The sequence below is a fragment of the Lissotriton helveticus genome, chromosome 3_1, assembly GCF_964261635.1.
Source record: "Lissotriton helveticus chromosome 3_1, aLisHel1.1, whole genome shotgun sequence".
NCBI lineage: Eukaryota > Metazoa > Chordata > Amphibia > Caudata > Salamandridae > Lissotriton > Lissotriton helveticus.
Genome location: NC_136061.1, coordinates 1,496,850,024 through 1,496,875,300, shown reverse-complemented (window position 1 = coordinate 1,496,875,300; position 25,277 = coordinate 1,496,850,024). Strand labels below are relative to the sequence as shown.

The 25,277-nt window shown below is 45.3% G+C and overlaps 1 protein-coding gene across 1 annotated transcript in view; it reads left to right on the top strand.

Annotated features, from left to right (window-relative positions):
* Window positions 1-25,277, top strand: part of TECTA (tectorin alpha) — a 386,873-nt gene that overhangs the window by 291,344 nt on the left and 70,252 nt on the right. Inside the window, exons 11-13 of the mRNA XM_078682151.1 lie at window positions 8,683-9,244; window positions 23,589-23,788; window positions 24,455-24,838. Of these exons, the coding sequence (XP_078538277.1) occupies window positions 8,683-9,244; window positions 23,589-23,788; window positions 24,455-24,838 (1,146 nt within the window). The remainder of the gene's footprint in view (window positions 1-8,682; window positions 9,245-23,588; window positions 23,789-24,454; window positions 24,839-25,277) is intronic.

Below are 25,277 nucleotides of genomic sequence, written 5' to 3'. Positions count from 1 at the left end.
TGTGGAGCACCCCACCCAACATGACTACCTGTTGCTGTACTTCCTGTAAGACAGCACAGATTCATGGGATTTGTACTTTCAAACAGCATATTAGTCTTGTTTTTAATTGCCTGTAGGAGGTTTTGGCCAAACATCATGGACATAGCTACTTCCTGTGCCATGTTCAACCATACTCTGTTCAAATGGTCATTCTATAATGTTTCTAATGTATGAACATCTCATATGCAACATCCTATATGCAAAAGGTTCATAACAACATGGTTAAAGTATACAAATAATCCTCTTCAGAAGGGTTGAGTTCGTAAGCTGGCAGCATTCCTTAGTGATAGAGGTGGAGGCTTGAGAAGGCTAGACTTGCCGTTATTCTATTGGCCTCTTTCAGGGGGCTGGAGCCATTGGAGGCCGGTTTAGAAAGCCCAGGACTGCTGCTGATGCCTCTGCCACTTTCCCGGGCCTCTCAAGATTAACTGCAGCAGGCAGAGGGGACTTCATGAGAGAGAGAGGGGGTAGGGAGGTGGAGAGAAATAGATTAGAGAGGGAGAAGAGAGGGAGAGAATGGGTGGATGGATGGAAATAGGCATTGAGTGACAATAGGTAGGGTACTGTGATGGTTTGAGCATTTCCACCATAGCTGCTTTTGGTTGTCCATTCCAGCCCTGACTTCTTTTCAGGAAATCTTGCCATATTGTCTGTAAGTTTCTGCCCCATATTTATACCCATGTTGCTGACAGACTTTGTGCATTTAGTTCTCTAACAGGTCATGGGAAGTCCAGTACTTTTGTTTTGTTTCCTCTGACTGTTCCGGGCATGCTTTTGACTTAACTGTGAGCAGGGATGAGGGGTAAATCTGGAGGTCCCCTCTCAGGAGAAATGCAAAACAGAGTACTTAAGATGTACAGACTTTCGCGGTCAGCTACCTATAAGCCAGCAGGCAGTTACCCTCGAAGGGAACAAATACCTGGAAAGGACATGGGGAACGCCTGACTTCAAAAGGATCTACATTCTCCTCTGCAAAACACTCTCAAGTCTGGCCCATCACAGAGGTCTTTGGCCTATATGAAAAGGCCCCTTAATTTTCAAATTATTTCTTTGGGTTCTCTTCCCCTGTCTCCATTTTAGATTCCAGTGGGTTTGGGCTATATCCAAAATGAAAGCTAGCATAGGCATAGCCACATGCACCACACATACTGCACACACTCCTGTGACTCACATGGACATGCACACAAGCATCACTCATATTGCACATAGACCAAGGACTGAGGCAGGCAAATTGAGAAAAAGGGTAGGAGAAGCCAGTAGACACTCTCTAGAATACAATAGGTAGAGAGGCCTACCTAGATTAATGAATGCAGTATCACTGCCGCTACTGTCAGTCTTATCCAACCCAGCAAAGGTACACTAGTCACGCTTTTGCAAGAAGGGTGCACATGGTGTGCCCCTCTTACCACAGAGCCTCACATAGAGTCTCATTCTTTATTACACAAAAAAGTCTCAGCACAGACTACTCCAGCTTGCTATGGGGAACATAGGTCAGTGGTACACACTCTGCAGGGACAAGCAGGGGGGCCTTTCTCCATTCCATCACTGTGCATAATCTTCAGAAAAGTGACAAGAAAGGTCAAGATTGAGGTAGAAGTGGAAAATAGAAAATGCAACCAAGAGTCAACATTTTGAAAGACAAAACATCATTGTTAAAAACAAAAAGAAGCACATATTGATGGGAGTAGAGAGGGCAGGGCACCTGAGATGTAGATAAAATGAGTATTACAGATCTGAGAAGTGGCAACACCTATTCTCAAGGCAGTGATTTGATTCACCCTTTATAAACAGTCAGTACATTATTATTGATAGCTCTAGCATCATACCTTGGCTGATTATTATGATTGATATTATGACTATATGGAATGTGATACTTGGATCATTTATTTAATTCTGTTCTTTTTTATATAATAAAGTGGCAACATTTGGTGAAAGCCTTTTTACAGTTAGCATTTATGTAACATGCATACCAAGAATAACATTTCTAACAATCATTGGCAATTATTAAGCAGGGGTTTGACCTCTTTATGTTAGAGCTAAATATACTATTCAGTCGTACAACGAAATCAGCTTCATATGTTGGGAAAGAGAAGGAACAATGGTTGAAACCTTATAAAACACAATTTTATTATTATTGTCCTCCTCATTAACATTATTATTATTAAAAACAATTTTTATTGAGACAGATTGTAGAGCATTTCAATGACAACATGCTGTTCATCGCTTGTAAAATCATTACTACATAAATCATATATTTTCTGCTACAGTTTACATGAACCATCACATCTATTCTCCCCATCTTAACCCTCCCTAACCCACATGGACATATTTCAGGGGGTCGTATAGCATATTTCGTTCACATACTTGCATCTGAATCACAGTCCTCAGGCAGCGGGGGTTCACATATGTCTCCTCCGTAGGTGTTCCATCCCCCCCAGACCTTGTCCCCCCTTTTTGGGCATCCTCTATACATATACACTGATCTTTCTGTGACCATTGCCAGGTCCATATCTCTACACCACTGAGCAAGAGTGGGGCTAATCCTGGAACCCCAGCGTTGCGCGATATTCCTTTTTGCTACCGTCATTCCTAACGTCACCCAATCCTGGGCCATCTTGTTCAAGTCTGTTGGGTCCCATATGTTAAGCAGGCAGTATCTCGGACTTGTCAACACAGTGATTTGCGTAACCTGGGAGAGTGTCCTCATTACTGCCATCCAGTATCCCACAATCTTGGGGCAGCTCCAGATGGTATGGTAGAACGATCCCGTTTCCCCACACTCCCTGAGACAGTGTGGCGTTCCCGCCCTCCCTATCTTGTGTAAAAGTGCCCTAGTATAGTATGTGCGGTGCAGGATTTTAAGCTGCACTAGTCTAAGCCTTGATGGAATAGCAGCTTCCTTAGGGGAAGCTAGCACCTCCCTCCATTCCGCATCATCAATATCCACTACCTTGCGCTCCCACTTAGCCTTCAGGTTCCCTGTGGGGTCTGGTCTATTGGTAACTTTTTTCTTATATGTCAGTGGGATTGCTTTTTTCTGGAGGTGATCGGTCAGGAGTCTATCCTCCAGCGGAGAGGAGTCCTCCGGATTCGTGTCTGGTGGCAATAGGGACTGCAGCGCATGTTTAATCTGTATATATCTGAACCTCTCCGTCTCTGCTAGACCGTATGTGGCCTGCAAATGAGCGAAGGTGACCACCCCACCCTTCTGCCATAGGTCTCCAACCGTCGATATTCCTATTGAGTCCCAATTACGGAACCCCTTTGTATTGCCCAGCATCCGAAGTTTCTTTGTATCCCACAGCGGCATGGCCTTCGTGACCACCCCTTCCCAACCGAGAGCTCGCTGTGCCTCAAACCATATACGTATTGTGGCAGTATCGGACCTGTGATAGTGTGCTTCTTCTTTTTATTGTATAGGGCGCTCGTAACCCCTGCCGGTGCCAAAAGATGCCTGTCTAGTCTGAACGCCGGGTCTTCCTGAGAAACATGCAGCCAATTATTAATGGCGACTAGTGGGGAAGCCCAATAGTATGCTTTAATATCGTGCAGAGCAATCCCGCCGTCATACCAACTCTTAGTAAGTTTTTGAAGCGCTATGCGAGGGGTTTTCCCGTCCTAGAGCAGCGTTGTTACCTCAGCATTAATTGCTCCGAAATATGTTGGGGGATAGGGAATGGGGTATTCTGAAGCACATACAGAAATCTTGATGGTGTAACCGGACACGCGCCCATATGCAGCACATATATCTAATAAGCAAGTAATGGAGGGCATTGGAGACGTCAAATACAAGAGAATGTCATCCGCATACAGCGAAATACGATCCTCCCAATCCGTCGCCCATCTTATTCCCCGTATCGTGAGGTCCTGCCTGATCCATGCCGCCAGCGGCTCCAATACTATCGCGAAAAGCAGGGTTGATTATGGGCATCCCTGCCTTGTCCCTCTTCCAAGTGGGAATTCTTTCGACAGATATCCGTTTACTACCACTCATGCCATTGGTTGTGTGTACAATAAGCGGACCCATGTACAGAACTTTGGCCCTAAGCTCATGCGCTGTAGGACCACGAAAAGAAAAGGCCACTCTACCAGGTCAAATGCCATTTGTGCATCTAAAGAAAGTATAGCTGTGTCTTCTGTTATGGTTGACCTACGTTCCATTACACCGAACAGCCTTCTTAGATTAAGCGCCGTGTTACGGTGCGGCATGAACCCTGATTGGTCAGTGTGGATAAGTTCTGATAAATGCTGCTGTAGCCTAGTGGCCAGGGTCTTAGCGAGTATTTTTGCCTCTGCATTGAAGAGAGAGATTGGTCTGTAGGATGTGCATTCATGCACCGGCTTTCCGGTCTTATGAATTGCAACTATGGTGGCATGGCCATGATCTCTTGGTAAGATACCACTTGTGAAGCTTTCGGTGAACATGGCCAGTGAATGGGGCACCAGGTGCTTGGCCCCTTGCTTATAAAATTCAACCGGGATCCCGTTGGGCCCCAGTGCTTTCCCTATGTGCAGCGCCCTTATCGCCTGTGTAAGCTCATCTGGCATAATGTCTTCTTCTAAAACAGTCATGGCATCTGCATCAAGTGTGGGTAGTCATATATTGTGTACAAAGGCCAGATTATCTTTTATCATTGCGATGGCTACTGGTGTGTAAATCGTCTTATAATGCTGCGCTAGTGCTTCGGAGATATGTTGTGGTGTAGTCACTAAGTTTCCGTCCTTGGTCCGTATTTGTGTTATCCAATTACTTGCTCTCTCTTTCTTCCCTAACCAAGCCAACAGTCGGCCCGCTTTATCACCCTGGCCATATATCTTGTGTTGAGTAGTAATTAATCTGTTAGAGGCCTCCTCACGTGCGTACGCTCTGTATGCCTGCTGCTTCAAGTGTAGTGCGTGAGTCATCTCCTCTGTATTGTTATATGCGTGCGCCCGTTCTGCCTGCGCTACCTCTGACTCTAGGTCATCAGCGTGTTTCTGATGTTCTCTCTTCTTGCCTGTGATTAGTGAGATGGCTCTACCACGGAGTACAGTCTTATAAGCCACCCATAGAATCGTCGGTGAGGGGACTGAGTGCTGATTTTCTACAAAGTAATGCTTTGTGACCTGAATGAGTGATCTGCGCAATCTACAGCCCTGGAGATATCCAGGTCTGATAGGAAATAACCTACGAGTCTGCGGGGTAAAAGGTGCATACGTGATGAGGACTGGTGAGTGATCCGATATGCCTCTGAGCAGATGTCTAATGTCTGTCATGCCTAATATTCCTGTGGCTAGCGTGAAAATGTAGTCAATTCTGGAGAGACTATTGTGAACCCCGGAGTGGAATGTAAATTGTCTGTCAGTTGGGTAACGGGTCCGCCATGTATCCATCAACCCAAACGCCTCCACAAAGTCTTGTAGCCTATAGGATGGCCCACCAGCGTCTCTTGGAGGTTGTCTATCTATTGTTGAATCCATAACTGTGTTAAAGTCACCTTCAACAATCAGTTCTCCACGAGGGAGTGAAAGCAGGAATTTCCCCAGGTCTACAAAAGCAGCTTGGAGTAGTGTCGGCAGAATATATACCCACACTATGTTGTAAGATTTACCGTCCCACTGACCTGTGGTTGCCGCAAAGCGTCCCTGGTCATCGTGATATGTGTTAGTGACTATAAACGGGAAGCTCTTATTTATGAGGACCCCCACCCCTCTAGATCAGGATGTAAATTTCGAGTGGACTGCCATCTTGAATCCCCATCTGTTTAAGGCTTTAACTGTCGTCCCCTGTAGTGTGTCTCCTGAAGCAATGCCACCGCCACATTCTTCCACTTCAGGTACTGTAGCACTAGTCCCCGTTTAATGTTGTCCCCTAACCCATTCACATTCCAGGAGACTATTGACTGAGACTTCTGTCCCTGGGTGCTATGGGTATATGTACTTGTGTCTCTATCACCCTGGCTCATGTCCGGCATTGTGATCTAAAGTGGACCGTCCCTCCTGGACTCCTCTGTTACAGCCTGTTATGTCTTGCTCCACAATCATTTGTGTTATAACATCACAAAAGGGGGCTATGGCCCCAACCGAAAACCCCCCCACAAACTGATCCCGTCCCTCCACCACCCTCCCTGCTTTCCTGCCCAGCAGATTTAAAACTACCCGCCACTCCAACTCAGCAGAGTGCTTTAGTCCCATAACTGTGTACTTGCGTGAAGGGGGGGAAGAGTCCGTCCCCGCCCCACCACCGTCCCCGAAAAGCTATCCTTGTCGCAGCCTGTCAAGGTGCTGTGCATGTCTAAGTTTGGACCCTCCTCTGGGGTCGTGGTCTTGCATCTCTTTTTATGCCGTCCAGCGTCATCGCCCAGTTGACCGGATATGGCCTGATCCTGTCGACGCTTTAGCATCATAACTGCAAGCCGCTCCAGGTCTTGTCATCGTATGGGGGGGTGTGAACCCGTGTAGCAACGATATTACAATAGCGCTCCGCAGTCCCGGATAATTCTGTCCACAAATTCACTCCCAATCACTTCCGTTTCTTGTCTCTTCATGGTGGTCCGGTGTTTCACCCTCTTGTCCGCCTCAGGCCTCTTGCGAGGATTGTCTCTGCCGTCTTGCCCTCTGTCTGTGGCTCCCTTTCGCCGGTCTCCATCCCTCCAGCCGTTCCCGCGTCTCATTGGGCGATTCAAAGAACCAGGTTTTCCCCTTTGCCTCCACTCTGAGCTTGGCGGGCTAGAGCATTGCATATTTAAGTTTACTGTTGTGGAGCTCTCGCTTGACCTCCGTGAAAGTGCGCCGTTGGGCAGAAATGGCCGCCGTGTAGTCGCGGTATAGGGTCACCACGCTATTGTCTATTCGGAGAGGTGGGCCAGTCCTGGCCGCTTGCAGGATTGCATCCCTGTCTCTAAAATTAAATATTCTTGCCAGGATGGGCCGAATGGGGGCTCCCGGCTTGGGTCGCCCGCCCGGGACTCTGTGTGTCCTTTCTACCGAGAACAATTTGGAGAGTCCACGAGGGCAGAGTTGCATCTGTACCAGCTATTCAACCAACAGGTCTAAAGCTGGACCCTTGACATTTTCCGGAACACCAACAAGGCGCACGTTGTGCGCCGAGAGTGCCCTTCTTGATCATCCAGTTTCTCTGTTAGCTGTTTGTGTGCGAGCTCCAGTTGGCGCACTTTCTTCTGTAGAGTTGCGGTATCTGTCGATAGGGCCTTCGTTGTGGTTTCGACTTTTGTCACTCTTGAGCCCATCTTGGAAAAATCTGCCCTGAGTAGAGTTACTTCACTGGAGATGGAGCCTATGGAGGTCTGCATTTGTAGCAGGGTAGCCATTACATCTTTGAGAGTAACTTCCTGCGGTGGTTCTTGCTGCTGGATTTTTGCGGCATTGTCTGCCATATTGGGTCCCCCTTGTTGGTCTTTCGCAACAGTATATTTTACGATGCAGTGACTGTGTACCGTTCTTGACCCTCTTGCACTCATGGCACTGTGAGGCGTAGAGCGCACTTGCCGTGTGAATGGTGGTCTGGTTGCGACGTCTATCTACTCCAAATCGGTTCAGTCCAGTATTTGAGCACCAAAACTCGCCGGTGCGCTTCTCTTTATCCGGGTGCCAGGAGCTTATTACCGTGAAGCACCGCCTATTGTGTGTAGAGCCCCCTGTTCTTCACATAAGGCCTGGGGGCTTCTTTCTGCCACACCACCTTGTCTCTGGGTCTGTGCCTCGTGCTCTCTCTCCACCCCTTGCGCCACCATCCACCGTCTGCCTTAATTGTGGACCACAGGGCCTCTCTTTTGGGAGCCAGCACCACTCTCGTCGGCGCTGCTCGCTTCACCGCTCCCTCTTAATATTTCGCGTTGCCCCGGGGTCTCAGGCCAGCGCATCCCACCTACCTCCACCCTGCAGAGCAGGACCGTTCTGCCGGGGCATAAGTAGAGATCTGTGGCGGCTCTCAGCTTTTCCCAGTTACACCGATCGTTTTTCACGGGGCACGTCTCGTTTCCCTTTTCCGGAGCCTGCCGTAATGAGCCGCTTCCCCGACCCGGCATCTTCTGCGATCTTGTGCCACCTGCGTCGCCGCTGCGTGCGGCCTCAGCGTTTGCTGTGGCTCCCGGCTCCTCCGCAGGGGCTAGGCCATGACTCCGCCCCCTGGGCTAGGCCGGCTCCAGCGGGACGTGCCGTCTTTTTGGTTTCGTCAACAGTTACCGGAGGCGATGCGGTGGCAGTAGTGACGCACCTCGTTGCTCAGAGTGCAGCATTTATGACAGGATTGTCAGGGGTAGTGTCGGCAGGCCTCAGAGCTCCTCTAGGCTGCGGCCATTTTCCACGGTCGATAGCCAGGCCTCCTCCATTATTGTTATTATTATTAATAATAATAATAATAATAATAATAATAATAATCATTATGACAATAATAATAATGATAATGATGATAATAACAATTGTAATAGTAATAATATTAATACTCATGATCATAATAGTTATAATAATAATAGTAATGATAATAACAATGATAATATTAATGATAATAATAATAATACCAACAACAATAATAATAATAATAATCTTATAATGATATTTGTTATTGCTGTATAATCAAGTTGATAGCAGGGTGAAAGTTCACAAATGTTCAGTATGCCTCAGGTTGTTATACTTCTCTTGCAGGTGAACAAAGAACGCCTCTACTTGCCTCTTAAGCTTGGCCATGGAAAGGTGAACATATTTGCTTTTGGTTTCCACATAGTGGTGGAGACAGAGTTTGGGTTGAAGGTGGTCTACGACTGGAAGACCTTCCTGTCTGTCACAGTCCCACGTCACCTGCAGAATAGCACCTTTGGCCTGTGCGGTCGCTACAACGGCAAGCTGGAGGATGACCTCCAGACTGCTGGTGGATCCATCACTTTGAGCGTCAGTGAATTTGGGCACAGCTGGGTGAAGAGGGACACGTTTTGCCAAGTCGGCTGTGGAGACCGTTGCCCATCCTGTGGCAAAGTAGAGGGCTTTTGGAAAGCCCAACAGCTCTGTGGCTTCATCCCAAACCGGAATAGTGTCTTTGCCAAGTGCCACAGCAAGGTCAACCCAGACTTCTTCTACAAGAACTGCTTGTTCGACGCATGCATTGACATAGGAGCTGTGCAAACGGCATGCAGCTGGTTGCAGAATTATGCGAGCACATGCCAAACCCAGGGCATTGCTATCACTGGATGGCGAAACTACACCTCCTGCTGTGAGTATCATGGTTGGCATTGTTCATAAGGATTTTGATGAGTATGATATATCCTTGCAAGGGAATAAAACATGCATGACATTAATGATAATGCAGAATGTGGGGTATGTGATTGACACATATTTATGCAATGTTATTTATTACAAGCAATCCAAGAATGGCTTTAATGTAGCCCAATACAAAGGTAGTTGTGAAATGATTCAGAAATTTGTATATGAATCGATGTGGGCGTGGGGAAGAGGAAACTTCCTCTTTGCAGTGTGGCTCATGGGCTTCTCACTGAGAGATGAGTTTCCAGCTCCTTTTTGAAATGGAACGTGAATTAGTGAGCCATCCCGATGACACAGCTAGTGAAGTCTTTACTTTAGGTCTGTTTCTTTTTTGCATTTGTTTTGTTTTTGTCTGATGGTGTTCTGGCTTTGTATGTTGTGTTGGACTTCTGAGATGTTAGATTTTCCTACCAATCAGGTTATTCTGCTGGTTATTATTGTTGGAGATGATCCAAGTAAGCCAGAAAATGGTGTGGGCTTGGGTGAGCAGTATGTGTAAATCTATCTGAGAGGGAGTAATGGAGCCGTGTGTCTTCTGACCTGTGAGGAGTCAGGCACTGTTGTGCAAGAAAGTTTTCATTAGAGCCAGGGAGCAGGCAGGGATATTGATGAGTTGGCTGCTGCCACTATCCCGATAAGAAAATACCTAATATACAGTGCTCAAGTGTGCAAATATTGACAAGCTCTGACTGCCACCCTTACTTTATCACAAGACAAAATGCTGGCACTGCATTGCAATGCTGCCATCCTTTTAATCAGTGGAGGGACGTCTCAGAAGGCAGCAGATACTGAGAGACCGTAGGCACCTAAAAGTTTCTGTTGAGGTCAAAGGAATTACCAAAAACCTAGCAGAACTTTTTTCATGGGAACAATAAAGGGAATTCAAGGGGTAGCTATTATTATTTTACAAAACATGCACCCTGTGCTAATCTTAGAGTGCGGGTAATGTGGTTACTCTTTTACCAAAGTTTAATCATAGAGAAGCATCACAGATTAATTGAGGTTCAGAGGACACAGTGTAAGGAATGCATTTTATTTAGTAGTTCCAGAAAATGATGAATGCTGGAGAAATGGGAATAAAATGTTTTATATAAAGCTTGGCAAACTAAATTTGGGGGCCACAGGAAATGCAGGGATATTGATCCCATACCCTAGTGGATGAGGTCGTGTGCCACCAGTGTCCTGAGGTCCCTCCTACTATAGATCTGCAAAATGGGCCGAGCATAACCCTTTCCACGCTTGACTCTCCAGGAAGCCAGGGTAAGCACTTAAAGAATGTTCAGGGGGTTAAGGTGGGAGACTCAACAGTCAACCAACAGACAGAAGGACAGTCCTTATCCTTTAGTTAAAAGAAAGTACTTTAATCCTACAACAAACGAAATACTGCACAGCTCAAAAGGAATTGGAATACAGGGTTGTAATCCTGGTTATTATTTTCAGTAAGGCACTCCACCCCCCAGCTGAAGGTGATTTCTAAGGTCTATTGTTTCCACTATATTGTGGGTGTGGGCATTAATTAAACACAGGTGCAGACCACTTCCAGTTACCCTAATAACTGGATGTACAACACAGTTCAATGTGTTGCATAAACTCAGGCAAAAAGACACATCCACGTGCTGGGTTTCTTCTGCATGTTTTAGCATGTCATTACATTCACAGGCAAAGCCTTCTGGGTGGCATTGCAGTTCTAGTGGTGCACAGGGTGCCTTTAAAATACCTACCCTCTCAGTGACTGCTTGACTTCTGTTGGGGCCTGGTGGCAACCTTGTGTTGGAATAGGGACCGCTGGAGAACTCAGAATGGCAGACCTGTGCAGAAGCACTCGTCTTCTGCATTTGCACCCACCCACGCCTGGCTGCAGACTGATACGCAGGTACGGCTGCTGTGGCCTCCAAGCCATGGTATCCATTGTGGTGTGTTTTCTGCAGTTGCAGCATCTGGGCATGGAGGTGTGTCTTCAGTTGATGTGGCCTCTGACCTGATCAGATCACCTGCTTTGGTGGCAACATGGTGCCACTTGCCGATGCCGTTTCATGGGCTCATTGCGGATGGCAAAATGATGGGTATTCTCACAAAGACTTGGTGCACTTCACAGGAGAAATTTCTCAGAGAGACCAGTGATAACCTCATAGCACAGGTAACTTTTGGCTTTGCTCTCTGTTGCAGAAAGCTTTCTCTGGGTGTTCTCATGGTGGAAACATGGTGGACTTCTTCTTTTGGAGAGTTTTTCCTCCTGCAGGACCAGACACTGTCCTTCCCTTCTCACGTCCATGCACTAATCAGCCCTTCAGCCCTTCAGCTCTTCCATGAGAAAGTGTAGATTGGTGGTGAGGTCTCCCTACCTCTGGAAAACTGGCTGTCAGAAAGACACCAGCCTTGTTAATAGAGATGCTCCCCAAGTATTCTGCAGTACACTCCCTTCCTAGGACTATAAGAACTTGGAATGGGAACGGAGTAGAGTGGTTTTCGTCACACTGTTATACACGTTTACCATGCAAGGACTGTACATCAACTGTCTATGGCTCCAAAAGCATTTTGAGTTAGTTCTCTTTGGCGTTCAATGCAATTAGCAATGGGACTGGTCACAAGCAGTAGTATCCAAAGCAAGTACACAAAGAAGTATTATATCTATGCACCTGGCTGCCACCAGCTTTCCTGAAGCAACGATGAAGGACAGACAAAAGGGTAGGGTGTTCCTAGTAATTTACTCTTTTTGAACAACACAAGTTCCAACCCCACCCGCTCGTTCATTTAGTAATGGGAGCCTTATTTCCCTCTCAGTCCCTTCAGCTTGTGGTACTTTACATGATGGGGTAAATGTAAATTGTAAATTGATACTTGTATAGCGCACTACTCACCCGCAAGGGTCTCAAGGCGCTTGTACGAATACCGCTGTGGAACCCATACTGGCTTTCCCTGTGAGGTGCCCACTCCTGGGCACCTCCAAGGTGGAGGCCAGGCATCCTTAGCATTGTGGGGGCCGTTGTGGAGATTAAGCAAGCTATTACCCAGAGTTGCAGAGTGGGACTCCATGATTGGAATAGGCACCGAGGTGAGAATTATCAGGTCCGTGGAATTTTGAGCCCAAGACCCGCCGAGGCGGGGAATTGAACCCTGGTCCCAGGCTAGACCTCTGCATCAGGGTCTGCCGCTCTAACCATTGAGCCACACTTCTCCATTTCAGGGGGGTCAGATCCCTTACTCTCTCTAAGCCAAAGAAAATTCTTGGTCACACTTAAAATGTAGAAAACCTGGGATGATGCTACCACTACTTTATTCATTGCATGCATAGTAAGGATGGTGCTCCAATACCCACCATGATGGCATGTTTGCTGTGCCGCTACAGGTCACGAAAAAAATTCTGGACCTAGCTATATCATAGGCAGGTCCAGTCCTCTGCACACATGCTAGATTAGCATGAAGTCAGTGCCAAACAAAAAATAAGTATACCACTTTCACATCCCGTCGGACACTCAGGCAAGGGTTACACAGCGGTTTACTATGCAGGGGACATTTTCTTTCCTACAAAGTGCAAAAAGCCTTGCGATGAAAAGAGCTTTTGAACAGTGTTGGTGAATTGTTTACACACAAAAAGCATGGATAGACATTTTGTTGGAGAAATAAAAGTAACATACGTTTATATACAAAAGCAATCAACACCATTTAATCAACATTTTGGTCCCTATAGAAACAAATGTAGGGTATTATCATTGGAACAGTGGATCCAGAGAACATGGGTGGACAAGGTATACCACATGTGATGGCAAGAATGCCAGCCACAAAGAGGAAATGTCTCTTGCGTACTTCAGAATCAGTCTGTGAATTGCAAAGGGTGTCACATTAGCTCACAGCAACTGATTAAAATGTTTTGAGACAAATACACAGATTGGATGTCAATACAAGAATGGAAAAGAACAATTCAGCCTGGACTTCAGAAAGGGACAGCACTAGTCGATGCCTATTAGAGAAGATGCAGACATCTAAAAGGATCTTCTCATAATAAAAAAGACAAAGGCTGAGAGTGTCTGGGGCCTCCTCGCAGAAACAATAAATGATTTAGAGGTGGAAAGAATTAAGGAGCATTGTATTTGTCCACAGTCTCAATTGCAGTTTTACTTCAATTAGAACTGTGGAATGCTGACAGCCCCATTGCCAACTTTGGAGTGGCTCTGGTAAAACATGGCTCCAACATTCTAATGTTTATCTTTCGGTTTCTACCTAATTTAGAACATATGATCCACAGTGGGTGGAATGTTGTATTACCAATATTGTCCCTCTCTCTCTGGCTATAGCCATTGTTAACAGCCCCTTACACTTCTTATAAATCAGGTTCAGAACCTTTGACAAGCACTATAGCCCTCGGTAGCAGGCTGTAATAGCATATTATCAACTAGGTGTAGAGCTATATTAACGCAGCCAGTGAAAGCACTCCAAAGGTGTCCGCTGTACATGGTCCATAGAAGCAACCAGGTTAATTCTGTGCCATCATAAAAGGGAATGAGGGTGGAGGTGGATGAGGACTGACTTTTGCCATCCTTTATACCAGGAAATGAAACTGAAGTTGTAAACATAGCTCAGGATTAGGGAATGCAGATGTTTAATGCACCAGCTGATGTCCTTTGGATTCTTCCATAATGCGCCTTAACTATTACTTAGAAACACTGCACTGGATAAAGAAGACACTGTGGGCCTGATTCACAGAACTAACTTAAGACAAAATCCTAAGCTTGCTACCATTTTGGTATTCACAGAAGGAACTTACTCATGTTGCTATTCACAGAAGGCACTTACTCATTTCGGTATTCACAGAAGTTAGGGGGCATATTATCAAGGGATTTATCTCCGCTTTTTTGGCTTTAAAAGCCAAGAAAGCGGAGATAAAATTATCTCCCTATTACCTAGCTGTCGCTAACACCAGTTAGCGACAGCTAGTAGGAGATAGCGACCATCTTGGGCCCCGCTTTGCATGTCAGAGACATTTATCACTAATGACATGCAAAGTGGGCATGCCAAGATGTCAGCGACTGGAAACAGTCGCTAACATCGCTATCTCCTATTACCAACTTTTGGAGATATTCGCGCTAAGCGCGAATATCTCCAAAAGCTAACACCTGCCCTGAGCAGTTCTTAGCCATGTTATCCAATGGGAGGTGGATAACATGGCTAAGACCATTTGCTCGGTAATGCATGAATATCGCTGACTTTTCAGCGATATTCATGCATTTCGGCCGATTTTTATCGCTTAGGAGATAAACCTTGATAATATCAAGGCTCCTAAGCGATAAAAATCGTCGCTACACGGCGATAAAATTATAGCCGCTAAGCCAACATAGCGCTAATTATTGCTAGTTGTTGGTAATATGCCCCTAGGAGTCCTAACTTTAGGACTCCTAAATACCTTCTGTGAATACCGAAAGTCTTAAAGTTAGGATTTTTCTCAGTTTAGGAGTAGTAAAGTTCGGACTCCTAATTTCAGTTCTCCTATATGCCTTCTGTGAATACCTAAAGTCTTAAAGTTAGGATTTTTCTCAGTTTAGGAGTAGTAAAGTTAGGACTCCTAACTTTAGGACTCCTAAATGCCTTCTGTGAATACCGAAAGTCTTAAAGTTAGGATTTTTCTCAGTTTAACAGTTTAGGAGTCCTAAAGTTAGGAATCCTAACTTTACTACTCCTAAACTGAGAACAATCCTAACTTTAAGACTTTAAGTATTCACAGAAGGCATTTAGGAGTCCTAAAATCAGGAATCCTAAGTTTACTACTCCTAAATTGAGAAAAATCCTAACTTTAAGACTTTCGGTATTCACAGAAGACATTTAGTATCTGTGAATACCAAAATGAGTAAGTGCCTTCTGTGAATACCAAAATGAGTAAGTGCCTTCTGTGAATACCAAAATGGTAGTAAGTTTAGGATTTTGTCTTAAGTTAGTTCTGTGAATCGGGCCCTGTGTTCTTAGATTCTAACTTTCATAAGTCTTGAGTACCCCAGCATTTTCTGTAGGCCATCTTCAGAAAAATGCAATGCACAATGCAGGTTGCAAAAAGACATGTGCCGCTTGGCCTAGACTATAATGGTCTTTGGTGTGTCAAACTAGGCCAGCTTTCACGCATTTCAGGTATGGCAGCACTTAAATTGTGCCTCTGTTTGCCTGTACTCAGCACTGACACTAGCAGGGACTGCTTACAGTTTGCCCATCTCACAGCGGTCCTGATCCAGTAGCTACTTTTACTGCCTCTGTTTGTATGTGCCCCCTATGCCCACTCAGATCTAAGCCTGCATGCCATCAATTGTCATTTCAGTAGACATCCCATCCGATATAATATAGTAATGCAAACGTTGTAGTTGTTTTAAAAGAAAGTACGAGCCCCTTGATCCATCATCATTATGAAGAAAGGAAATATCATGCTGCAGTACCGGTGGTTAGCAATGTGTGGTGCTGGATTTACTACTGTTTCTAATTGGCAGCAGAAACTAAAATTTGTAAATCTGGCTCCACTTCCTTTTTCAGGTGGCGGAGATGTGTAAGTCTCCACTTTTAAGTACCTTTAAACTTCCATTTTGTGACTAGCCCAAAGCAGTAAATTTACCCAGAAGTGTAAGGACATATTACACATGTAAATTACTCAAATGTTTAAGGTGCCTTAGTGAATAGCCCCAAACATGTGTCTCAGCAGAACGGTAGAATGTGAGCAATGTAGTGTACGGGCATGGCAGTGATCTTGTAGTGCATGTATCTCTTCCTGCATGTTGCTTTGGACTTGAGACTGCTGTGCCCACCTTCCAAGGCCACCACCCAGCTACTTGTGCCACCTGTACCACCCTTTTTTGCCCGAGAGTAAGCTGTGTCCCAGCAGGGAAGGCCACTTAGTCCAGGCTGTTGGAAGACTCCACAGAGCTCATAACAAAAGCAGTGGCTTAACGAAACTTGCGGGCCCCCCGGCAAAGTACATGGCCACTGCCCAGACCCAGTCAGGAGCTTTCTGGCCAGGAGCCCACTGCCCGTGCACAGTGCCAGAAGGACCCCCTGGAGCTCAGGGGCCAACCCGCACCCGGGGGGGCTGCAGGGGCCATTGTTATGCCACTGAACACAAGGCACAACACCTTATACAAAAACTGATGATCACCTGGGAGCCAATAGGGTGCATCAAGCACAAACAACATGGCCATATTTACAGAGCCCACAGGCCAGTCACAACAAATCTGGCTGTGGCTGTTTGGAAATGTCAGTGTATCCTGTTTGGTTGAGATTTTAAAGTACATTTTAGTGTCTACATGGTCATATTCCGAGAATTCTGTCTGTATAGCCAATGGATCAGTTTCATAATGCTTGCAGTATGGGACCCGAGCCACTCAAAGAAGAAGGTTCTCTGGCTGATCCTCTCCCATTAGAGGTATTGACTTAATACTGACTGAAAGAGTTCAAGTAGGGTTCATGTTTGTTTTATACATTGTGAATGGCAGCATATCCTGTGGAACCATTATAGCACAACTTTGGTAAATCTTGGTATAATGAGGATATCTGTGGCATGATAGTGCTGACTCTGGTATAGGGTGAGAATACTTAAACATATGGTGGAAATCCATGCCCACTGCTCATCTTTGATATAACACTCTCTTGGAATACTGGGGTCGATTCCTGGCCTTCTGGGAGCATCCTTGGTATAGTGGTGCACACCCCTAGTGTAACGGTGGTTCTGGTATATTTTATCCATGAAGGATTTGTGAAGAGAAAACGAAAAGTGAATATTTGACGGCAAAATGTGCCTAATTTCACAAAATGACAAGTTGATGCATGTAGACATAATTATAGTTTCCTCAAATACATATCCACACCAGACTTTTCAGTGATAATCTTGGAATGGGCAGGATGCAACGTGAAATTAAGTGAAATGCATCAGTGTAGATAGATATTATAGTAAGCTATGGGACATATGGATCTTCATTTTGTGATCTCCCTGTATCACATATGTTTATGCAGTCATTTATGAGGGAGCCTTTTTCTGAAAAATCCAAAATGTTGACAGCATTTACCATATAATGATGGGGAGGATGGGCTTGCTTGACACAGAATGAAAGTCCTGACATTTTTCATGAGTCCCCTCCGAGGCCTTAAGTTTACTTTTAAGTGCCAATTGTACTGTAAAATTAAGTATTTGACTCCACTTTGACCTACAAGAAATTATCAGTATGTGGGCTTAGTCCTGCTTAATTCCGAAATTTCATATCACATAAAATATGGACAACATTTGTTTGCCCTTTTGCAAATCGTGACATTTACCTTTTTTTCTCCATTCAAGACTGGTTTGAGAAAGGCATTTTCTGCTCAAATAGCCTATTGCCAGTATTTCAGATAATGTTTCTGAACCAACTATGCCTTCACATTGAAAAATCATGCAAAGGATTTCCTTACATTTGTAATGTGCCTCATATAATTTATTGTAGGTCTTCCCATAAATGTCCCTACAATTTATGAACAGCCCCAATTACAATCCACCATTTTCAAAGATCACCCTCCAACTCTTGTCCAAATTGACCTGTGTATATTTGGACTCCTCTGGTTCCTGTTGTCGGTTTTGTAAGAATCTGATCTGTTGTGTGAACTAGGAGAAGAGCATTCAAGACTATGCTAAAAATGAGAGCTCCTCTTCAGGAAACACCCCAAAACCATCAAAGCTACAGGCCTTCCTGGAGAGGTTGCCAAAGTCTTAGATCAGTGTCCAGTCTGCCAGTGGGGGCATCAGTTGCAGATGTGGAAGGCACAAAAGATAGCGGTGGGTAACATCCTAACAACACATTTGGGAGACCTGGCACTTATTTTTGTAATAAACTAAGGAATAGTTATTGTAAATGCATAACGAAATGCTGAACACTTGTGACCAATGTCTTGATGTAATATTACTATATAAATAGATCTTATATGGATCAATTTTCTGCTATGTAGTTGAGACATTATTCGACCAAACTGGCTATATATTTCAGAATTATGATGGCCACCACTGATCAAACAGGCCAAATTCCATCCTACTGTAGATGCTGTACATGATTCCATTTTAGTTGTATTCCATCAGTGTTAATTTTGAGTGGATAGTCTTACATTCTGTCAGAGATTCGCACACCTTGGACACATTTAGATGGAGCTCACCACCCCATTTCATGGTTCCAAATTCCAATGGTATTTGCTGAACTCCAGAGCTTTGCCAGTGGTCCACATGTGTCCAAATATTCAAAGAAGCCATGTCATGATTTCAGTATCTCATGTGTTACATTTCTATATTTAAGGGTGGGTATGTTAAGGTTTCCTCTATTGCCCGCAGGAAGGACCTCTCAGAGACAGGTTTGGAAAGTTACATAAAGGTGCTTCTGGTTTTGTTTCCAGTGGGTAGCATTGATGATCCTATTGACGAGGGGTACCAGATTGCACCTAAAGGCTGATGGTGGTAGTCTTTTTCCCTAGCAAATGCATTTAGAGTTTCTAGCGAGCTGTATCAAAGGTGATGGTGCTGGTGTTCCCTTCTAACTAGGCATTAAGGAACTAGCGCTGTGATGGAAAGTTGGCCTCCTAAGCTTCCTTGATTCTCCAGGTAGAATTGGACGAAAAGTCAAGGCATTGTTCAAAGCACATGGAATGGGGTGTTTCTAGGTATAGGTCCATCACAATACATGGGTAAAAGAAAGTCCCCAGCTGAATCCACAATTCTGGAAAGCTCAAACATATCACTCTAAAAGTGCAATTATGAGGAGTGTGAAAATGTTTAACAACGTCTGTAAACATATACATAGCGTGATTGCTTACTGAGAGTGATCGCAATGCTTTAAAATTGAGGATTACAATCCACTCACCAAAACTTAAGTACTTTGTTGCAAGGTTGCAAAATATTACTGTTCTTGACCACAGTGCTCATGAACACTGAAAGCAAGCAGAAACAAATCAAACATAATGGAAAATGAAAATATATTTTACCTGGAGCCTACTAAGTAAACCAAAAGTGTCCCAGTTTTATAAAGAACTCTTGGTTTTATTGTTAATCATGAAATGCCACCACTTTCCTGGATTCCCTTGACGAAACTCTGGCAGCCTTCCTTACCCATTACCCTACCTTCACTCTTTTTGGAGACTTTAATCTTCATTTGGAATCCGATACTGATCCCCACGCTCTTAATTTCCGCCACTCTCTTGAGATTTTTGGTCTCTCCCAATTAGTTTCCCTCCCTACCCATTGTGCCGGACACACCCTGGACGGCATTTGCACCAACTTGACCTCCCTAGTTGCTTCCACCCCCGTGCCACAAATTTGGACAGACCACTGTCTCATTCCCTTCTCCATCAATAACAAAACTTTGCCCCCCTTTCCTATCAAACTCCCTCACACTCCCTTCCCTATTAATTGGAAAAAGGTAGCTGAGTACATCAAACTCAACCCTCAACCAGGGGTACCTCCCCCGTTCATCACGGGTGACGTGTCTCTGGACTCCACAAATTTCCACCAGTGGATTGAGAGAGTAATCTCTGCCAATGCAAAACCCGTTAACCAAAAACCCGGTCGTGGAAAAAAGAAACCCAATGCCCCCTGGTATACTCCGGCCCTCGCTGACTGCCACCTTAAGTGTAGGCTTTTGGAGAGAGAATGGAGAAAAACCTACGATCCAATGTCTAGATCTATTTACATTCTCCAGAGAAAGCAATATCTCTCATCTATAAAAAAAGCAAAAAAGGCATTCTTCACTCAAGCAATAGACTCTGCTAAACAGAAACAACAAACAATCTTCAACATCGTGAAATCTTTTACCCACCCCAAAGCACTGGCACTTGAAATCCCCCCCTCGCAAGCCCTCTGTGATCAGATTGCTGATTTCTTTGAGGAGAAAATTAATAATATCCACAAGGACTTCCCCCCGGTACCTATTCCCACACAAGAGCCTGACACAACTATTCCTTCATTAAACAAATTTAAAGCAGTTTCCCTAATGCAAACGCATAAAGCCATATTAGCCTGTAAATCAGGTGCACCCACGGATTCCTGCCCCCCAGTCATCTTGCACCACCTTGTTGAGGCCGTCAACCCTCTAATTAATGCAATTGTGAACGAATCCCTCGACTCTGGTATTGTTCCTTCTGAGTGGAAGAAGGCCACAGTCAAGCCCCTCATGAAAAAGCAAAATAAATCCCCCACTGACCTGTCTAATATGCGCCCAATCTCACTCCTCCCTGCGCTAGGCAAAATCACTGAGCAACTAGTCCATGACGAACTAAAGAATTTTGTGGAAAATCATCGTATTTTGCACCCACAGCAATCCGGCTTTCGCTCCGGCCATTCCACAGAGACCGCTTTGATTGAGTTGTCAGACACCATCAAGTTCCTGCAGGATGAGGGCAGGCAGGCCGTTCTCATCCTGCTCGACCTAACCGCGGCCTTCGACACCATCTCACATGGCGTTCTAATTAAAAGGATGCGTGAGATTGGTGTCTCGGGCTCCGCACTTACCTGGATAACCTCATTCCTGTCCAATCGCTCTCAAACGGTCTCCTTGGGCACCTTTCTTTCTGATGAACGCTCCATCATTTCGGGGGTACCCCAGGGTTCCATCCTGAGCCCCCTCTTTTTCAATGTATATATGGCCCCCCTCCTCACGTTGATCGAGTCACATGGGATTCTCGTGACATCCTACGCTGACGACACTCAGCTTGTCGTCACCATCGATAAAAAACTTCCGGATGCCACTATCAGATTCCAAAACTGTCTGTCAGAAGTCTTTTCTTGGCTAAATTTGCATCATTTAAAATGTAACAGCGCCAAAACAGAAATAATTCCCCTAGGTAAAGGCACATTCTTTTCCCCCAAAGACTGGTGGCCTCATAACTCTGAAGCACCGCCTAGCGCGGCTGCTTCAGCCCGCAACTTGGGTGTTCAATTTGACGCTTCCCTCAGCTTCGATGAACATGTGCGCATTACCGCTGGTCGCTGTTTCAGCCTGATCAGGCAATTAAAGAAATTTTTCAATTTTCTGCCTATCACAGCCAGGAAATCAGTAGCGGTTGCGCTTATCCTCTCCCGGCTGGATTATTGTAACGGCCTCCTAGCCGGCATCAAGAAGTCCTCTTTGAAAAAGCTGCAGAGTGTCCAACATGCAGCAGCCAGGCTTGTTTTGAAACTCCCCCGTAGGTCCTCAGCCTCTGCAGCCCTCAACACCCTTCATTGGCTGCCCCTCCATAAGAGAATCTTATTCAAGCTCCTTGTCACTGTATTTAAAGCAAACAGGGGCTTGGGTCCATCTTACCTGTCCAAGCGCTTCCAGCACTATATTCCTATCCGCTGCTTGAGGTCATCTGGCGCCAACTTCATTTCGGAACCCCGTATAAAACTTAAATCCAAGGGAGGAAAGACCTTCTCCTTTCTGGCGGCCAAGGCATGGAACCGTCTCCCCCCCAACCTTAGGCACGCACCCTCAGAGAGCCTCTTCAGGAAATATCTGAAAACCTGGATTTATTCTCAGTCTGACTCCTCAGTCCTCGCAGCTATTTGATCCATGCTCCCCTAGATGCCCTTCTGTGTGCTCAGCGCCAAGATGCTCCCTCCGGAGCGAAAGTTAGCGCTTTACAAATGACAATAAATATCAAAAATATCATGTAGGGATCCTAACATGGGAATATTTTCCTAACCTGAGGGCTCCGGTTCAGTGGCACCTCGCTCAGCTGTAAATCAGCCTCATTGATGAAGGGAAAGATGGTAGCTTGACCCAGAAGAGACGCATACAAGGCACTCCTCAGACTGTGCAGTTCTCTCCACCCAGGAGTTGATAAGCAGACTGGGTGCAGAGTCACCAAAAAGACAGCTGAGTCCAATGAAGAATTAAAAAAAAACACACAGCCACGGCCTGTGCTGGTAAGAGCGGTGGGCCGTGTGTGTGTGTGTGTGTGGGGGGGGGGTTGGGGATTTTGACAGACGACGCAGAGGGAAGTTTAATTATTTATTTAATTTTTCCTCCAGGTCGTCTGTCGAATCCCCCCCAACCTGGCCCCACCACTCTTACCTGCATAGGCCATGGCTGAAACCACAATTACTTGGAGACAGATTCTTCTCACCCGGCAGGGTCACATAGCTCACCTGCACTTCTAGAAGTAGTTTCTTCATCAGCCCTTCTCTGAAGATCGTAGTGATGGTTTCAAGGTGCTGTGTCTGCTTCTCTGGACTCTGAGGTTGCTGGTAGCTCTCATGCAGGCAAGGTCTGGAGCGGTGGGGCAGGCCCATACACCTTTGGCAGTTTCCTTAGGCATCTGATCAGCCAAGAGGAAATAGATCACACCCATTCCCACATTCTGGAAGTGCGAACAGGAAAGGGCCTCGAAAATCTAAATCCAAGGGGTGTTAAAAAGTTGAATGGAATTCCTAGTTTATGTGTTCACCAAATTCAAGAAGTGAAACAACAACGCATGAGCAATTGAGCAAGTGAATTCTACAAATCCAAACGGTCCAGATCGACGGACAGAGGAGGAATTTACTTCCCCAGAGAGGCTTCTGTAAAGGACCTCTTCCAACAATGCATTGCAACAGTACAATGCTGCATGCAGAGATGGGCCCTGTGTGTTCCCTACAAGCAGCCCTAGAATTAAGACCTAGCAGATGAAAAAAATAGAGAGCAACACCCATACTCCCTCTTGCAGCTATACTTTTTACAAAAAGAAAGGTTTGCAAATAGGAGTGTGAGCCCTAACAGATGCACAACGGATGCACCACAAGTTTTCACAAAGCGTTTACCACGCATACACAATCGATGTTGCAAAAACACACGTTTATACAGTTTGCAAACATCCCAAACTCCCAAAGGAAATTGAGTGAAAAGGGACCTCATTCGCCAAAAGCTTGTGGACTTACCCAGGGTTAGCTTGTTGCAGATCCCAGACCTCCAAAAATAAAATATGCTGCACCAGGCGTCCCCTGTGCAATATTGACCAAAGGGACTACTCCCTCGAGTCTACAGAACGAGAAGGTCGATGTATGTCTCCCATCTCAAGGCACCTGAAATGATTGAACCAGAGGAGCACACATTTGCAGTATGAGGGGTTACTTAAGATCACCCCCCACCCCCCCCCACAGACACACACGCCCCCATTATATTACCCAAAAAAGACAGGATGATTTCAAGGACATAGGACAAATTGCAAGAATGGGGCAAAAGCATACCTTGTCCAGGACTTCGATGTTTCGAGCAGTACTGTTTGTAAGGATATCAATCACAGTTTTAGACTTCTCGAGGTCTCTGCTGCTGCTGCTATACATGTTTGTGTGTTCATTGCAGATGTCACCTGCCATCCATACAGTCACTATGAGAGCTGTGTGAGTGTTTGCCAGCCCCGTTGTGCTGCCATTCGGCTTAAAAGTGACTGCAACCATTACTGTGTGGAAGGCTGTCAGTGTGATCCGGGCTATGTGCTGAATGGCAAAAGCTGCATCCTCCCCCATAACTGCGGCTGTTATGCTGATGGTAAATACTATGAGGTAAGGAACGACATTTCTTCTCTCTTCTCTCTCATTTCCATCCCTTCTGCTTCCTGCCTTTATTTCACTCATCTAGTCATCCATTCATTCATCCATCCATCCATCAATCCATCCACCAACCTCTATCCAACCAACCTACCTACGATCCTACTTTCCTTCCTTCCTTCCTTCTTCCCTTCAATTTCTTTCCCTTCCCTTCTTCCTTCCTTTTTTCAGTCCCATAATACCTTCACTCTAACTTCCATGTTATTTTCCATCACGTACCTCCAACTGCTGTCTTTCTTTCCTCATCTCTTACCAACCTCTATATTTCTTTTAACTCTGTTGTTTCCATCTCCCATCCCTTCTCTGCCTTCCTCACCAGTATTCATTTTATTTTATCTGTCAAATAAAACCATTTACAATTAACACTTTCAGAAAAAGAATGAAAAAAGACATACCAAGATTAAAGTTACCAGTAACCCCTGACACATAGAACTGGCTCTTGCACATGCAGAGATCTAATTCACGTTTTAAAGAATGGAAATATGGCTAGAACCCAATGTCAAATATTTTTGTTGAGGACACAACTTTTTCAGTCCTGGAATTAGCAATTTGTCTAATGTAGCAAAAAAAAATTCGTACTTTCACTGAGCATTTTAATAGTCTTTCTGCTTTAATTGGTAGCCAAAACAGCTGTTCTGGAACAGTGACTGCACCCGCCGTTGCCGCTGCTTTGGGAGGAACCTCATTCAGTGTGATCCACGTCAATGCAAGTCCGATGAGGAGTGCGCATTGAGGAACGGTGTGCGCGGATGCTTCAGCAAGAAAAGCTCGTATTGCATTGCGGCTGGCGGTGGGGTGTTTCGCACCTTCGATGGGGCTTTCCTCAGGTTTCCCGCCAACTGTGCCTTTGTGCTATCCACCATTTGCCAGAAACTGCCAGATGTTTCTTTCCAGCTCATCATCAATTTTGACAAATGGTCATCTCCAAACCTGACTGTTATATCGCCAGTATATTTTTACATCAACGAAGAGCAGATTCTCATCAATGATCGCCACACAGTGAAGGTACCACACTTGGGTGTAAGACCAGGGATCTTTCCTCTCCCTTCCTCTCTCAGCTCTCCTACCATTCCTCCCATGTTTCCTGCCTTTTTTCCACCTTTCCATTCTCCCAGGTTTCTTTACAGCTGTTTGCCTCTTAAAATATGCTACTCACAAGTTTTCGATTCCAATTCAACTGGCTAAGGGTTTCTTTTAGAGTTGGGTGGTCACAAAAATGTTTCAGGTTGTGGATGAAGTGGTAAATCTGCAGTCAGAGGATTCTCCAGCCGTGTTGAATACTCTGCCAGAATTAGCTCCAACAGACGGACAATTTAGGGCAGCCTTTCCCAAACTGTGGACATCAACTCACTGCTGGGTCGCAAGCTGATTTTTGGTGAAAGACCAATAAATAAAGATGCCTTTAACGGCCAGATATACAGCAGCTTTTTGCAGTAGCAAACGG